Source organism: Amblyraja radiata, chromosome 5 (assembly GCF_010909765.2).
Source record: "Amblyraja radiata isolate CabotCenter1 chromosome 5, sAmbRad1.1.pri, whole genome shotgun sequence".
NCBI classification, from domain to species: Eukaryota; Metazoa; Chordata; class Chondrichthyes; order Rajiformes; family Rajidae; genus Amblyraja; species Amblyraja radiata.
The window spans coordinates 81895868-81913024 of record NC_045960.1 but is presented as its reverse complement, the minus strand read 5'-3'; the positions used below and the strand labels follow the sequence as shown (position 1 = coordinate 81913024).

Here is a 17157-nt window from a genome sequence, read left to right as displayed (position 1 = left end):
ACCGAAGTAAGTAGTGGAACCAAAACAAATTCCACAGTAGATTATTGATGCTGAGATAAGGTTGTGGTTAGTGTTGTGCATTGTTCCAGAGCCTAATAGTTGTTTGAAAGAAGTTGTTCTTGAACCGGGAGGTCACAGGTTTCAGGCTCCTGAACCTTCTTCCCAATGGTGAGAGCATGGCCAGGATGGTGTAGGCCTTCTATATTAGCTGCCTTTCTAAGGCTGTGCCGCTTGTGGATTATTTGATTGTGGGGAGTTGGTATTCTCTGCCATACACCTGTCAAAGTTAATTAAAGTATTTGGTGACATACCAAATCTCTTCAATCTTCTAAGGAAGCAGAGGTGCTGTTGAGCTAGCCTTATGATTGCACCCATGTGCTGGGCTAAGAACAGATCTTCAGATATATGCACACCAAGGAATTTGAAGCTGTCCACCTTCTACACCCACCATTTTGTCAATGAAGACAGATTCATGGATCCCTGGCTTTCCCTTCCTTGGTCTTGTTAATGTTGAGTGCAAGATTCTTGTTCTAGAATCATTCAATCAGATTATCAATCTCCCTAATATGGACAATACACTAAGGAGATTTAATTATTTTGAAGACAATTGCATATTGTCAATGTTAACATTGTTTTTCTTAATTTCAGCACATTATGTCAGAGCCTGAGGAGGTAACCACCATGTCTGGACAGAAGTTGCCATTGAAGATGTCAGTAGATTATATTTCATTCTCTGCACATACAGATTACCAACAGACCAGCGAATTTATTCGTGCGTTAAAACCACCGCATGTGGTGAGTATTGAATTATAAAAATATTTAATTTCTCTTCCCTCCCCACTTTACACAAAGACTTGCACAGTTTATATGAACACTTACGCTTGGTCTGCCACGGTCTACCGGATCTCCCGGTTGCTAACCAATGGGAACTCCTCTTCCCATTCTCACACTAACCCTTGGTTAGCTTACAACCCAACGGTATGAACATTGAATTCTCCAATTTTAGGTAACTAACCAAACCCACCTCCCACTCTCTACACCCACCCTTTTCCCTCCCCTCTCGTCCCTGTGCCCCACTTGAACTCGCACCTATTTCTTCCCATCCCCTTCCTTTCCACCTACATTTCGTCCACTGGCGTCGTGATTTGCAACTCTTCTATCCTTCTCACACCATTTATATTTATCTCTCTGACCTTTGTCCAACCATCTGCCTGTCAAACACTCCCCTCACCTCATCCACCTCTTTATCCTGCTCCTCCTCTCTTCCACTTTTCTTGCCCCCCCCCCCCCACCACAATCACTCTGAAGCAGGGTCGCAACCCGAAACATCGCCTATCCATGTTCTGCAGGGGTGCTGCCTGACCTGCTGATTTACTCTAACACTTTTTTTGGAAACCAGCATCTGCATAGTCATAGAGTGATACAGTGTGGAAACAGGCCCTTCGGCCCAACTCGCCCACACCGGCCAACAATGTCCCAGCCACACTAGTCCCACTTGCCTGCACTTGATCCATATCCCTCCAAACCTGTCCTACCCATGTCTAACTGTTTCTTAAACGAAGGGATAGTCCCAGCCTCAACTACCTCCTCTGGCAGCTTGTTCCATACACCCACCACCCTTTGTGTGAAAAAGTTACCCCTCGGATTCCTATTCAATCTTTTCCCCTTCACCTTGAACCTATGTCCTCTGGTCCTCGATTCCCCACTCTGGCAAGAGACTGTGCATCTACCCAGATCTATCCTCTCATGATCTTGTAAACCTCTATAAGATCACCCCTTATCTTCCTGCGCTCCATGGAATAGAGACCCAGTCAACTCAATCTCTCCCTATAGCTCACACCCTCTAGTCCTGGCAACATCCTCGTAAATCTTTTCTGAACCCTTTCAAGCCTTTCCTATAACATGGTGCCCAGAACTGAACACAATGCAGTCTCACCAACGTCTTATACAATTGCAACATGACCTCCCAACTTCTTTACTCAATACTCTGACTGATGAAGGCCAAAGTGCCAAAAGCCTTTTTAACCACCTTATCTACCTGCGACTCGACCTTCAAGGAACCATGCACCTGTACTCCGAGATCCCTTTGCTCAACAACACTACCCAGAGGCCTACCATTTACTGTGTAGGTCCTGCCTTGTTCGACGTCCCAAAATGCAATACCTCACACTTCTCTGTATTAAATTCCATCAACAAATCCTCCGTCCACCTGGCCAATTGATCCAGATCCTGCTGCAATTGTTCACAACCATCTTCACTATCTGCAAAACCACTAACTTTTGTATCATCAGCAAACTTGCTAATCTTGCCCTGTATGTTCTCATCCAAATCATTGATGTAGATGACAAACAATAACGGGCCCAGCACCGAAACCCTGAGGCACTCCACTAGTAACAGGACTCCAGTACAAGAAGCAACCTTCCTCCATCACCCTCTGCTTCCTCCCATGGAGTCAATTTACTATCCACTCTCCTTGGATCCCATACGATCTAACCTTCCAGAGCAGCCAACCATGCGGAACATTGTCGAACCCCTTACTGAAATCTATAGCTCTGCCCTCATCAACCTTTTTGGTCACGTCTTCAAAAAAATCAATCATATTTGCGAGACACGACCTCCCACGTACAAAACCATGCTGACTATCCCTAATCAGCATGGTCCATCCAAATGCCTGTATAGCCTATCCCTCAGAATACTCTCCAGTAACTTACCAACTACAGATGTTAAGCTCACTGGCCTATAGTTCCCAGCATTTCCCCTGCAACCCTTCTTCAAAAGATGCACAACATTTGCCACCCTCCAGTCTTCCGGCACCTCTCCTGTATTTAAGGACGACTTGTAAATTACAACCAGGGTTTCTCTAGTTTCCCACAATGTCCTTGGATATATCAGATCAGGCCCTGGAGATTTGTCTACCTTCAAACACGACAGTATCTTCAGTACTTCTTCGACAGTCATCCTGACTGCTCTCAAGACACTTCCAGTGACTGCTCCAATTTCCTCCGTCCTACTGTCTTTCTCCTCGGCAAATAGAGAGGAGAAGTACTCATTTAGGACCTTGCCCATCTCCTGTGGCTCCACGCAGAGGCGACCGCTTTGATTCCTGAGAGGTCCCACTCTCTTATTGCTACCCGCCAGAGCTATCTACTGGCCTTTTTTTGCCCTTCTGATTTCCTTTTTTAGTATACTACTTAGCTCATGAAATTCCTCCAGGGATGCACTTCATCCCAGCTGCCTGTACCCGTCCCATGCATCCTTCTTGATTTTGACTAGTGTCTCAATTTCCCACGTCAGCCAAGCTTCCTTACGTTTGCCTGCTTTGCCCTTCACTCTTAACGGGGACGTACACATCCTGAGCTTTCTTCAGTACACTTTTAAAAACATCCCGCTTGGCCAATGTTCCTTTCCCATCTAATAACCTGCTCCAGTCAACTTGAGCAAGACCTTATCTCATACCCTAAGTTGGCCTTACCCTAGTTGAGCATTTTAGCACGTGGACCCTCTCCGTCCCTATCCATAACTATCTTAAACCTAATCGAACTGTGGTCACTGGTCCCAAAATGCTCCTCCACACACACTTCATTAACGTTCCCTTCCCAATACTAGATCCAGCGTTGCCCTCTCACATGTGGGGGCCTCCACATACTGCTTAAGAAAACTCTCCTGAACACTTTTGAGGAATTGCATCCCATCTCAAACCTTATGATTTTCTATGATTTTCCCCATCTATATTGGGAAAGTTAAAATCCCCTACTACAACAACCTTATATGACCTGCAGCTGTCTGCAATCGCCCCAGCACATTTGTTCTTCTAATTCCCGTTGACTATTCAGGGGGTCTGTAGTACAACCCCAACAAAGTGATCATCCCTTTCTTGTTCCACAGCTCCACCCATACAGCCTCACTAGACGAACCGTCCGTAATGTTACCTCTGAACACAGCCGTAACATACTCCTTAACCAACAGTTCCTTGTTTTTACACAAAGTGCTATTTGGTATTATAGTTCCATACAGGATGATTCAGTTGTAGACTTTCTCTGAGGATTGAAACTCCATTATTTGGGAGGCAACAAATTGTAGTTGAATACAATCCACGATTCACCTGATCTCAAATGGAACAGTTCACGGGCTGACATCACTGAGTAGTGATCGGGATTGAAAATAATGGTTCATTCTCTTTCCTTCCAACTGAAATGTATGTTTGGTCTGCGCTATTTTTCCCCAATGAGAAACCAGAATGAGAACAGATGTTAGCATTGCAAATGTTTCTGCCTTATTTTCTTCAGTGATTTAGTGGGTATTCTGCTTTAATCTTTACTGAAATTAAGATATTGGTTCTTTTGTTTGATTTTCTAAAATACGGCACATTCATTTCCTTCCCTTTGTGGGAAATCTGGGATTTCTTGTAGTTGCTTGTGCACGGTGAACAGAATGAAATGGCCAGACTGAAGGCCGCACTTATCCGCGAATATGAAGACAATGACGAGGTTCATATTGAGGTCCACAACCCACGTAACACTGAGGCTGTGACGCTATATTTCAGAGGTGAAAAACTTGCCAAGGTAATTACAATTCTCTTTTTATGGAAGAAAGGAAGAATATCTGTCAAATAAGCAATGACTCGAGCATTATATTTGAAGTTTCTAGTTATACAATTTTCTCTTTTTGTGGCTATTAATCTTCTCCTAGTCTATATGTGCTGATCTCAGAGTGATTGCAGATTGGCTTACAACTTGATGCATGCAGAAGGCTAGAGGTGGTTGCATCCCATCATGTTGTAATCTTTATTACTTTAAAATCTCTAACAGGTGATGGGCTCCTTGGCAGACAAAAAGGCCGATCAAGGCCAAAGGATATCGGGGATACTTGTAAAAAGAAACTTCAACTATCACATACTTATTCCTTCTGACCTATCGAGTAAGTAAACATTTCTCCATCGTCCAATAGTTAATTAGTTCTTGGGTTTAAAGAATGTCATCGCAAGACGTGACAAAGAGAATGCTGTCCCAAATTCTCAAGTAAAAGTTTGCAACATCACCCACATTTATATAAATTGTATACTCCAAAGTATGAAAGTGCGTTCAAAAATAAAAATAATTTAAAACTAATTTTCTCTACCCTTCTTGAATTGGTGGATGCTGGCAACTATGATGTAGTACAAATTAATTTGTATCTACTTCCATTACATTGTCTTGTATTTATTATGCACAATATTAATAAATTTGTAATGATCTTTCGGAAAATTTCTCTGCTATACTGAAAGTATTGGCTACTTTCTAGGGTGGTGGATATGGTGAGTGGGGGGGAAAGGGTAGCACAGGCACCAGCAACCTCCGCGACCTGACTGGCTGACAGTCTGCCCTGGTGCGTGAAGGTGTGTACCAGGGGCATTGCAGTTGCACCGTGTCCAGTCCTCTTGTAGCATTCACATTTCAGGGGTCATGACCAGGAACAGTTTTTTTTAAAGATATTATTTAGCATATACTTTTTCTTTTCAAAATTCTTTTTTTCCACTTCCAACTACTTTTATAACCAGCTTTCCCACTTACATTAAACTCCATTAAATATGTTCTCCAACATTCTACCTCATAGTTTCACGGGCTCCATAATTTTGGGATCTTCAAATTTCAATATCAATCCCCACTATGCCATTTCTGAAATAGTTATTGAGGAGTCTGAAAGCTAGATTGTTGTGGTATTGTTCTTCTAACATAAAAATGACAATTTGCACCTAAGCAATATCTGAAACCAATTTGAAAAAATCTCGTAACATGAGGAGTAGCTCAAATTGACTTTGGAAAGTGCCAGACTCTCATTTAAATAAAACACAGGAAAAGCTTGGATGGATTTCAGTGTCATGCTGATTCCTTGAGTTCTCAGGAAATTTTGGGATAGGTTTGTGCTGTGTTACCACCCACACCCCCAGAGCAGAAAGGTTGACAAAAAGACATAAATCCCTCCTGCACTCCTCACGTGCACCCCACCACCACACCCTGCCCAGTCCCATATCCCTCCAATCCACCCAACAGACTGATGCAGGCCAGCATTAGATTGCACTCTTCATTGGTTTGGTTGCATTGAAGATTGCTATGAAAGAAAACAATAGCGAGGTGGGACAGGTATTGGAAGCAGGTGAATGCCAATTAGAAATATTTTGAGAACATCACTGGTTTGAATTATTTGTATCAAGTCTTGGTGAGATGAGACTTCAATCTGTAATTTCAGTTTATATATTTGATTGGTATTTTGGAAAGTATTCATATTCAATGTGTGCAAATTCATAATGCAAACTGTTGTATTTCCCTTTTGTAATAGTTTACACCGACCTCGCAATGAGCACAGTGACACAGACTCAGGCCATTCAGTATTCAGGACCTTTCATGCTATTGGCACATCACCTCCAAACTCTTGCAGGTTTGTAACAATCGCCTCTCCTTCATCCTTCTGCTTTCTTTTTGGATAAGATTTCTTAGGCAGCGGCCACCTCTTCAGTTTGTGTAGATGATGCTATTTCACTTGGATCTAAGCTCTATGAATCTGCAAAGTATTTTATTCTGCAAAACATGTGGGCAGTGATGGATCAGAGATCTGTATTTGAGCTTCTATTGCTGCTTGACTTTTGAAAAACTGTTTGTTGTCTGTTTGCTGGTTAGACTGGTGCCTCCATCCATAATTACCCTGTTCATTTTCTCACTAGATCACTGGACTGCCATTTGAGGCCTTTTAGCTTTTCTTCCTTAAGTTAAGCTTCCTGAAAGTAAGCATGCAGGTACAGCAGGCAGTGAAGAAAGCAAATGAAATGTTGGCCTTCCTAGCGAGAGGATTTGAGTATAGGAGCAAGGAGGTCCTACTGCAGTTGTATAGGGCCCTGGCGAGACTGCTCCTTGAGTATTGTGTGCAGCTTTGGTCTCCTAATTTGAGGAAGGACATTCTTGCTATTGAGGGAGTGCAGTGTAGGTTCACCAAGTTAATTACCCGGATGGCGGGACTGACATAATGAAAGAATGGATTGACTGGGCTTATATTCACTAGAATTTAGAAGGATGAGAGGGGATCTTATAGAAACATGTAAAATTCTTAACGCATTGGACAGGCTAGATGCAGGAAAAATGTTCCCGATGTTGGGGGAGTCCAGAACCAGGGGGTCACAGTTTAAGAATAAGAGGTAGGCCATTTAGGACTGAGATGAGGAAAAACTTTTTCACCCAGAGAGTTATGAATCTATGAAATTCTCTACCACAGAAGGCAGTGGAGGCCAATTCACTGGATGTTTTTAAGAGAGAGTTAGATATACAGTAGTCTCCGTAATGTTTGGGACAAAGACTCATCATTTATTTATATGCCTCTGTACTCCACAATTTGAGATTTGTAACAGAAAAAAATCACATGTGGTTACAGTGCACATTGTCAGATTATATAGGCCATTTTTACGCATTTCAGTTTCACCATGTAGAAATTACAGCAGTGTTTATACATGAACCCCCATTTCAGAACACTATAATGTTTGGGACACAACAATGTCATGTAAATTAAAGTAGTTATGTTTAGTATTTTGTTGCATATCCTTTGCATGCAATGACTGCTTGAAGTCTGCGATTCATGGACATCACCAGTTGCTGGGTGGCTTCTCTGGTGATGCACTGCTAGGCCTGTATTGCAGCCATTTTAGCTTATGCTTGTTTTGGGGGCTACTCCCCTTCAGTTTTCTCTTCAGCATATAAAAGGCATGCTCAACTTGGTCCAGATCAAGTGATTGACTTGGCCACTCAAGAATTGACCATTTTTTAGCTTTGAAAAACTCCTTTGTTGCTTTAGCAGTATGTTTGGGATCATTGTCTTGCTGTAGAATGAACCGCTGGCCAATGAGTTTTGAGGCATTTGTTTGAACTTGAGCAGATAGAATATGTTTCACAGATGAGGTGGTATGCATTGGATCTTCCTTCGCTCCTTCATACTTTGCTCTTGCCATCACTCTGATATCTTTGTCTCCTCTGTCCACAGGACTTTTTTTCCAGAACTGTGGTTGTTCTTTTAAGTACTTCCTGGCAAACTGTACCCTGGCCATCCTATTTATGTGGCTAACCAGTGGTTTGCATCTTGCAGTGTAGCCTCTGTATTTCTGTTCATGAAGTCTTCTGCGGACAGTGGTCATTGACAAATCCACACCTGACTTCTGAAGAGCGTTTCTGATCTGTTGGACAGGTGTTTGGGGATTTTCCTTTATTATAGAGAGAATTCTTCTGTCATCAGCTGTGGAGGTCTTCCTTGGCCTGCCAGTCCCTTTGCGATTTGTAAGCTCACCAGTACTCTCTTTCTTCTTAATTATGTTCCAAACAGTTGATTTTGGTAAGCCTAAGGTTTGGCTGATGTCTCTAACAGTTTTATTCTCAGTCTCATCATGGCTTATTTGACTTTCATTGGCACAACCTTGGTCCTCATATTGATAAACAGCAATAAATGTTTCCAAAGGTGATAGAAAGACTGGAGGAAAGACTAGATGCTGAGAGCTCTCTTATACCTACACACCTGAGCAATTACAAACACCTGTGAAGCCATGTGTCCCAAACATTATGGTGCCCAGAAATGGGGGGACTAAATATAAACACAGCTGTAATTTCTACATGGTGAAACCAAAATGTATATAAAATACCCTTTAATAAAATCTGACAATGTGCACTTTAACCACATGTGGGTTTTTTTCTATTACAAATATCAAATTGTGGAGTACAGAGACAAATAAATAATTGATGGGTCTTTGTCCCAAACATTATGGAGGGCACTGTAGCTCCTAGGGCTAACAGAATCAAGGGATATGGGGAGAAAGCAGGAACATGTATAGAATTTGGATGATCAACCATGATCATATTGAATGGCCGTGCTGGCTCGAAGGGACCAATGGCCTATGTCTATGTTTCTATTAAGGCTATAATCAGTTACTTAGTTCCTGAATCGTTAGTTTAGAAAAGCTAGTGGATATAAGATGTGTTTTTTCTGTTCCAAATAGTTTATTGCTCATTCAATCGGCAAGGAATACTTTTGCTTCAATCAAATAACATACTTTTTTCAAAGTTGGTTCTGTTTTGTCATTGTCCTGATAGAACTTGGTTGTACTACAATAGACAATAGGTGCAGGAGTAGGCCCTTCGGCCCTTCGAGCCAGCACCGCCATTCAATGTGATCATGGCTGATCATCCCCAATCAGTACCCCGTTCCTGCCTTCTCTCCATATCCCCTGACTACGCTATTTTTAAGAGCCCTATCTAGCTCTCTCTTGAAAGTACTACAAGTGCAGAAAATAACTCAATTACAATATTGCTGAGCTGTAAATATAGCATTTGTTTGAAGATCAGTTTTTTTTTCAGATTGTTTCGTTTTTGAATTAGAAGTAACCATTCTAATTGCGCACTTTATCTCCCAGATGATGTGGAAGAAATAGAAGTTCAGGAAAAGCCAGCACTGAAGGTCTTCAAGGCAATTACAGTGGTTCAGGAGCCAGGCATGGTTATGCTGGAGGTGAGCTTTCCTAATGTAAACATTTCATTTATTTTTCCTTTGAACTTTTTATTTCAGAATTAAAACGGTCAAGTGGGCTGAATGTGCCAGCCTATAAACCAAAGAAAAGTCATTTATCTACATAGTCCCATTCGTGACATTGAGAAGTCAGAAAGTGGTGCACAAGCAATAAATATTGGGTTGATCAATATGTTACAGCACAGTTGCTCACATTCTGCAAATGGCGGTGAGATAAATAACCACGTGCAATTCTATCCTCCGAGGCTCTGAAACAGTTCTTCAGGATCTCTTGTGTTCAGCTTGGAAGACAGGCAAAAATGCTTTGTTTTGCCTTGAAGCGCCACAAATTATATACCCAATTTGATAACCCTCACCTGTTGCATTATTTGGAACCATCGGCTGAACCAAGCTGTCAATGTTTATCATACATTGGTAGTTATTCTGAACATACTGATTATGGCTATCTTTTCATTGCGCTGTAATTTTTTAGGTAACTGATTTGTTTTGATCAGAAACTAACATGACAATGTTGATTAATGTTTTGGCTTTTTAAGTGTAACACATTTTTTCTCCAAATATGCTATGGTCAGTAATCTTTAAGGTAGTTAATAAACCACACAGCAATTAAATAAAATCAGTTTAACATTTCAGTAACACTGCCTTGTAAATGTTTTTCTTCCCAGTGGGTGGCCAATCCACTAAATGACATGTATGCTGATGCAGTAATGACAGTGATTCTGGAGGTGCAATCAAACCCTAAAGCACAGAAAGGTATGCCAATTTTCACAGTGTCATTCATTTAAAATATATATTTTTAAAAGAAAAACAATATTTATCCCTCCTGCAAACAACTTATCCAGAGACAGAGTCCAAGGTGCCAGTGCATTCAAGTACCGTGCCTGGTGCATTGTTGGGAACCTCATCTGTCTGGCCAGTCTCTTGTGGTCACTCGGGTAGTGAGTCTGTGTCTGGGAGGTCGTTCTGGTACTGTGTACATGCCAGGCAGATTCGTCTTCATGTACGAGTTAGTCTCCAGCTATAAGATGGGCCTTGCAGGACATCAACATGCACGTTTTTAATAGAATTGCAGACTGACAATCAGAGTGGCGAATGAAAATGACTTTTTCTATCCTTGGTCTCTGGTAATGTTGTTCTTTAAATGACTGAATGAACTGCAGCTGTTGGCTCAGAGTAGTTTAGTTTAGAGATACACCGCGGAAACAGGCCTTTCGGCCCACCGGTGTGTGCCGACCAGCGATCCCCGCACATTAACACTATCCTACACCCACTAGGGACATTTTTTTACATTTACCAAGCCAATTAACATACAAACCTGTACATCTTTGGAGTGTGGGAGGAAACCGAAGATCTCTTGAGAAAACCCACGCAGGTCATGGGGAGACCGTATAAACTCCATACAGACAGCACCCATAGTCGGGATCGATTGTAAGGCAGCAACTCTACCGCTGTGCCACCGTGACGAAGTTAATAACCAGTATATCTTGGTATAATGCAAGCAATCCATTGTCCTTTGGCCATGATTTATAACAGTGATTTATTATAATGATAAATTTAAATTTATTGCTTATTCTGTTTTGTGTATTTTGACTGGATCTTGTAAGGAGCCTACTCATTGCACTGCAACAATGCACATAGGCATTTTGTCTAACCATAGGACATCAAGCAGACTGGTATGTCATTCCAAAGATTACAACAGGGAATATAAACTTATTCAATTGGAATAAGCAACACCTGGTCAAGAAGTTCATTCTATAGCATTTAAGCTCCTTCTGTACATAGTTTCTCTAATTCAAAATGAGAGCTGTTGAACATTTATGAATGATTTTTGATTGCTTTATTATTATCATGTGCTGAAATACAGTTGTAAAGCTTTATTTTGAGTGCTATCCATGAAAATTATCCATAAATGATAACAATCAAACCATGCGAAATATAGTGTTACAGCTACAGAGAAAGTGCAGATAAAACAAAAAAGTGTAAGGACCTCAACAGTAGATTGGGAGATTATTAAAACACCTACCAAAAATTATTTTACCTTGTAATGTCGATGCTGTATAATACTATGTGGCACATCAATCAAACTTTGATAATTGATTGGTGGTTAACATTTCTGATCTGCACACTAAGGTATTACTTTATTCTTTTTTCTAGTCAAACAAGTAAATGCAAACAAAAAAGTTGACCAGGAAACGTACACAAAGAGGCTGGAAGTTATGCTAGAGTAAGTTGCTTTATTTTGTTTGAATTCCACAAGCTTTTGTCTCTCCGCCAGATGTACTGCCATTCTACAAGGCAGAAGTGTGTACTGTACTTGCTGTTGAATGTTTTAAGTGGAAGATAAATAAAGGAGCAATATTTAGTTTAACAGAGATACAACATGAAAACAAGCACTTTGGCGCACTAAGTCCACGTCCCACCCCCCCCCCACCATCGATCACCCGCTCACGCCTGTCCTATGTTATATCACATTCTCCATTCCCGATGCACTAGCGACAATTTACATAAGCCAATTAATGTACAAACACTCATATACTTGGGATGTGGAAGAAAGCCAGAGCACCCAGAGGAAATATACCGGGAGAACATGCAAACTCTACACAGACAGCACCTGAGGTCATGAACAAACCTGGGTCTCGGGCGCTGTGAGGCAGCAGCTTTACCAGCTGTGCCCCTGTACCACCTTAATACAATGAATTTGCCAGTTGAACAATCTTTTTAAAAAGAGATCACACCTGCAGCCTCATTTACCTAAACTATTAAAACAGCTGCCATAGGTATAATTCTCTTCAGTGTATTGCATTCTGGTTGTTTGCTAGTAAGCTTCCAGGTTGTGGAATTTTCCTACAAAAATATCCTTGCTTCTGGGGTTATGCTTAAATTGGATTCTGAAAATGATGCATGTAACAAATTAATTTTAACTAACATGGAATAGGAATCTTATTTTATTCCTATGCAGCCCAAGTGAGAAACAATAGGTGGAAATATTTCACCTATCCACGTTCTCGAGAGAGAGCCTCACCCTTTTGAGTTATTTCAACATTTTGTGTCTTCTTCTTTTGGTGCAAATCTTCTTTGCTTTAGTCCTAGTGCACTTGTGATAAATGTTGCCATATGTAAAACTGAATCCACTAACTAATAATATTCCATTTAAAATAAAAAAGGCATGAATGGGCATTGCTGCTAAATTCAGTGCTGCCTGAAATTTACAATAGATTCCCTTTGTGACAGTTTATGTGAACAATTAAGAGACTGTTGTGATGCGTTTTGTTTCTCTTTACAGTCCTTTTGAAAATGCCATTTCTTTACAAAATCATCTTTATTTTTTTAGAGACATGTTTGGTCAGGATTGTGTATCCAGATCTAAAACTGGCAATACTCTCTCTGTAACAGTTGATGGCAAGTCAGCAAACGTTTCTCTGGACACAAGGGCAAGTATTCATAGCTTTTAATGACCAGCCAAGGCGGTTATTGATGTGCAAGACGGAAGGAATGTTTTTATTACTTGTTGAAAAGCTAAAGCACTGCCCCACCCTCCATCTGTTCCAAGGTATCAGTTGTGGCTTGTCAGTGCTGACAAAAGCTGATTGGCAAGACTGCAGATTGTGAACCGGCCTCCTTATACGGGGAATGTGACAGTCTGCAGGAAATGCCAAATATCATCTTGGCATCCTTTGCCTGTTCAGACTCTTTCCTGGGCTGAGTAAACACATAATTGCTTTGATATGCCTAATTGTACTTGGAGTTAACAAACTGAAGGTGGAAACAAAAATTAAGAAAAGGACACCATTTTGAACTGCAGATGTAAATTTCAGGACAATGAACAATTTTTGTTGTGTTTTGTATTTCTCATTTCTGGTTCAAATTTCTGTGAAAAAAAAAATCACTTTTGGTATTTTTTTTGGTATGCTAAAATTTCTATAGAGAATAAGGATTTCTAAAGAAAATATGGATTTGAGTTAATGTGCCATGGAAAACTATTGGTCATGTACATGCATTATAAATCTTTATGATATCCACACACCATCAAGGGGATGGAGACTGTTATACTTGTGGGCAATAACTATTAAGAGATGAATCTATGAGTGGATTGATACTTCAATCCCTGTTTGACTTAAAGCACTTTGACCAATTAATTAGAGCATTTCTATATTATTTCCAACTGTGTTCTGTCTGCATGTTTGCATTTGAATTACAACTTGTTTTTGGAGTCTTTTCATTTAAAAACTAAATAAGGGAGGAATGGTATCTCAATAAAGTTTTTCCAGTAGGTAGTTTTAAAAAAACCATTTACAATATACTTTGTTTCCTTTACCTATGACATCCATATTTAAGGGAGAAGGGCGTCTTAACTAAAATGGGCTGAAGGGTCTGATGTTTATAGAAAATTAGACCAAGGGGAACCCGTTGCGTCCCGTCTCCTCAACTTGCGATGGGGGGAGGGGGGGGGGGGCTGCTGCGTCACACACACACCAACCACACCCCCACACACACACACACACTAACCACCACCCTTGATTTTATATTAATACAGTTCATTCGTTCCTTTTAGGAGCAGGGAGGGTGGAGGGAAGGAGGTAGGGGTGTGTGGAGGGGAGGGGGGGTTTAGGGGAGGGACGGTGGGGGAGGGGAGGAGGGGAGAGAGAGGGGAGAGAGAGGGGGGGAGGGGGGAGAGGAGAGGGTAGGGGAGAGGAGAGAGGGGGGGGGAGAGGAGAGGGGGGGGAGAGGAGAGAGAGAGAGAAAGGGAAAGAGACGGGGGGGGGAGAGGAGAGAGAAAGAGACGCGAGGGACTAGGGGGAGAGAGAGGGATAGGGGGAGTGAGAGGTGGGGAGAGAGAGGAAACCCAAACCCCCCAACAACCATTTGCAGGCAGTGCTTTTTTTATTTCAAACTAACCATATTTTATTTTCAAACCACATTACGGGTACTTACTCACAGGTGTGAAGAAAATGTTTTCAGTGTCATTTAGAGCTCAGAGTGCCCTCCATGTTGCAGAGTGATTGAGGCACACCACTTGCAGAGACTGATGAGGCACACCACTTGCGAGATGATTGAGGGCACCACCATTGACAGAGGCACACCACTTGCAGAGACTGATTAAGGCACACCACTTCCTGGTTTTATAGTACCTCCCCCTCCCTCCAGCAGGGGCAGCAGAGAGAATGGGGAATTGTGTAAAAACATTAATATTTCTGTTAATTTTCATCGACGGGAAAGGGGGGGGGAGAACCTAAAAAACGTTTTAGAACCAAAAAAGACACATTCTGCAAGCATTGTAGAACCAAAAGAGACACTTTTTGCAAACATTTTAGAACCAATAAACACTTTTTGCAAACAGTTTAGAACCAATAGACACATTCTGCAAGCGTTTTAGAACCACTAAGGATACTTACATTTGAGTAGACATGTGTTCAGTGTTATTCACAGCTCAGAGAAACGTGACCCTCTGCCTTCCTCCAGCTTGCAGACACTGATTGAGGCACACCACTTCCTGGTTTTATAGTCCCTCCCCCCTGCCGCCAGCAGGGGCAGCAGAGAGAATGGGGAATTTTGTAAAATCATTAATATCTCTGTCATTTTTCATCGACGGGAAAAATCCTCGGCACACATACGGCGGAGGGGGGCTCTGAGTAAGGTGGCCAAAAATGACGGCCGTAGGTGGCGGCGTTCTCTCGGAAATCGCAGCACAGATGGCCAAAACCGGTCAAGAACAGACCTTTAGTAATATATAGAAGATAGATAGATGTATCTAATTCATTTGATTTCTCCCTCAGGTGGTGGTGTGTGAAGAGGGCAGTGTGGAGGATGAACCCCTTCGAGAAATGGTGGAAATGGCAGTGCAACGGCTCTATGAAACGATACACCCAGCCCTCTCTTGATTTGGTGAAAGCCAATAATAAATATGAACTGTTTTGGTTTTGTCATCAACAATTAATGGCATTGCTCTGTTTCTGTCACCGAGTCCCTTGTCTGGGTGCTGTAAATGATCCAATCTAGTTTGAACAAACTGAAAATGTGCATTGTGTTGCATCTTTATGTTTAAAACTAGAATAAATGTTAATTGAAGGTAAATCTGGTTCATTACCTGGTTTGGGCCAAAAAAACAAAGAATAAGATAGTGTAACTTCAAACTTATCAATAAAGTTGTAATGTTTTCCTGAAAACATTTTTTCTTTGCTATTGGCCTTGTTTGAGTAGTAAGGGAATCATCTGATTTTGGTTATTTGATTCTTCATTTACAAAATGAAACAAAATGACAACCAAGCCAGATGTGTTTTGGGGTATCTGTTGGGTACCTAATATAATGAAAGTAGACCGTTTTAAAAATAAACTTACATTTTTACACAATAAATATTTTTAACAATCCTTGATTTTTTTCAGTGTAATATATTTATGGAAATGTTGAAATACAATAGATTTCTATTTCAGATTTTAATTTCTTATACAATTTGCATGGCACGGATTACATTGTGATATTGATTCGATCCACAGATCATTAAAACATTTTTTTCTATTTTGATATGTGGATAGAGTTCACTGCTATTTAGTGTTAACCAGTACCTCTATTTAATGAAGACAATTAATTCCACAGATTTACCATCATATGGCTAAGGAAATTCCTCCTCATCTCCATTCTAAAAGTACGCCCTTTTTTTCTGAAGCTATGTGTCCTGTTTTAGACTCGCCTGTTACTGGAAACATCCTTTCAATGTCCATTCCATGTAGGCCTGTCATTAATCCAGTAGTTTCAATGAAATCCCCTCATCCTTCTAAACTCCAGTGAGGCCTAGAGCCATCAAACACTCCTCAAACATTAACCCAATCATCTCGAGATCATTCTCGTAAACTTCCTCGGCACCCTCTCCAATGCCAGCACATCCTTCCTTCGATATGGGGACCAAAACTGCTCGCAATATTCCAATTGGGGTCTCACCAGTGCCTTATAAAGCCTCAGCATTACATCCTTACTTTTATATTCTAATCCTCTCAAAACGAATGCTAGCAAAGCATTTCCCTTCCTTACCGTTGACTCAAACTGCAAATTAACCTTTTGACAATCCTGCACCAGCACTCCCAAGTCCCTTTCCTCCTCCAATTTCTGAATCCTCTCCACATTTAGAAAGTAGTGTATGCCTTTATTCCTTCTACCAAAGTGCATAACTGTACACTCTGCTGCACTGTATTCCATTTGCCACTTCCTTGCCCATTCTTCTAACCTGTCCAAATCCTTCTGCAGACTCCCTGCTTCCTCAACACTATCTGCCCCTCCACCTATCTTCGTGTCATCTGCAAACTTGGCCACACATTCATCAAATCCATCATCCAAAGAATTAACATATAAAGTGAAAAGTAGCTGATCCAACACCCACCTCTGTGGAACACCACTGGTCACCAGCAACCAACCATGCTACTACCTTGCCTCTAATACAACAGGCTATTTAGCAGCCTCCTGTGCCACCTTATCAAAGGTCTTCTGAAAATCCAAGTAAACAACATCCACTGACTCTATCCTGCTTGTTGCCTCCTCGAAAAAATCCCCACAGATTTGTCAGGCATATTGACGCCAATAAAATTTAAACGGGGAATAAATGTTATGTTTTGATGCATATTTTGCTGGATCTCAAG

The 17157-nt window shown here is 41.2% G+C and overlaps 1 protein-coding gene across 1 annotated transcript in view; it reads left to right on the top strand.

Annotated features, from left to right (window-relative positions):
• cpsf3 (cleavage and polyadenylation specific factor 3) overlaps positions 1 to 15900 on the top strand; it is a 34136-nt gene extending 18236 nt beyond the window's left edge. The window contains exons 10-18 of the mRNA XM_033021620.1: positions 649 to 795; positions 4410 to 4562; positions 4809 to 4917; positions 6316 to 6414; positions 9419 to 9513; positions 10197 to 10284; positions 11686 to 11755; positions 12863 to 12962; positions 15306 to 15900. Coding sequence (XP_032877511.1) covers positions 649 to 795; positions 4410 to 4562; positions 4809 to 4917; positions 6316 to 6414; positions 9419 to 9513; positions 10197 to 10284; positions 11686 to 11755; positions 12863 to 12962; positions 15306 to 15410 — 966 coding nt within the window. The 3' untranslated portion in view covers positions 15411 to 15900. The remainder of the gene's footprint in view (positions 1 to 648; positions 796 to 4409; positions 4563 to 4808; positions 4918 to 6315; positions 6415 to 9418; positions 9514 to 10196; positions 10285 to 11685; positions 11756 to 12862; positions 12963 to 15305) is intronic.
• Positions 15901 to 17157: the final 1257 nt, after the last annotated feature.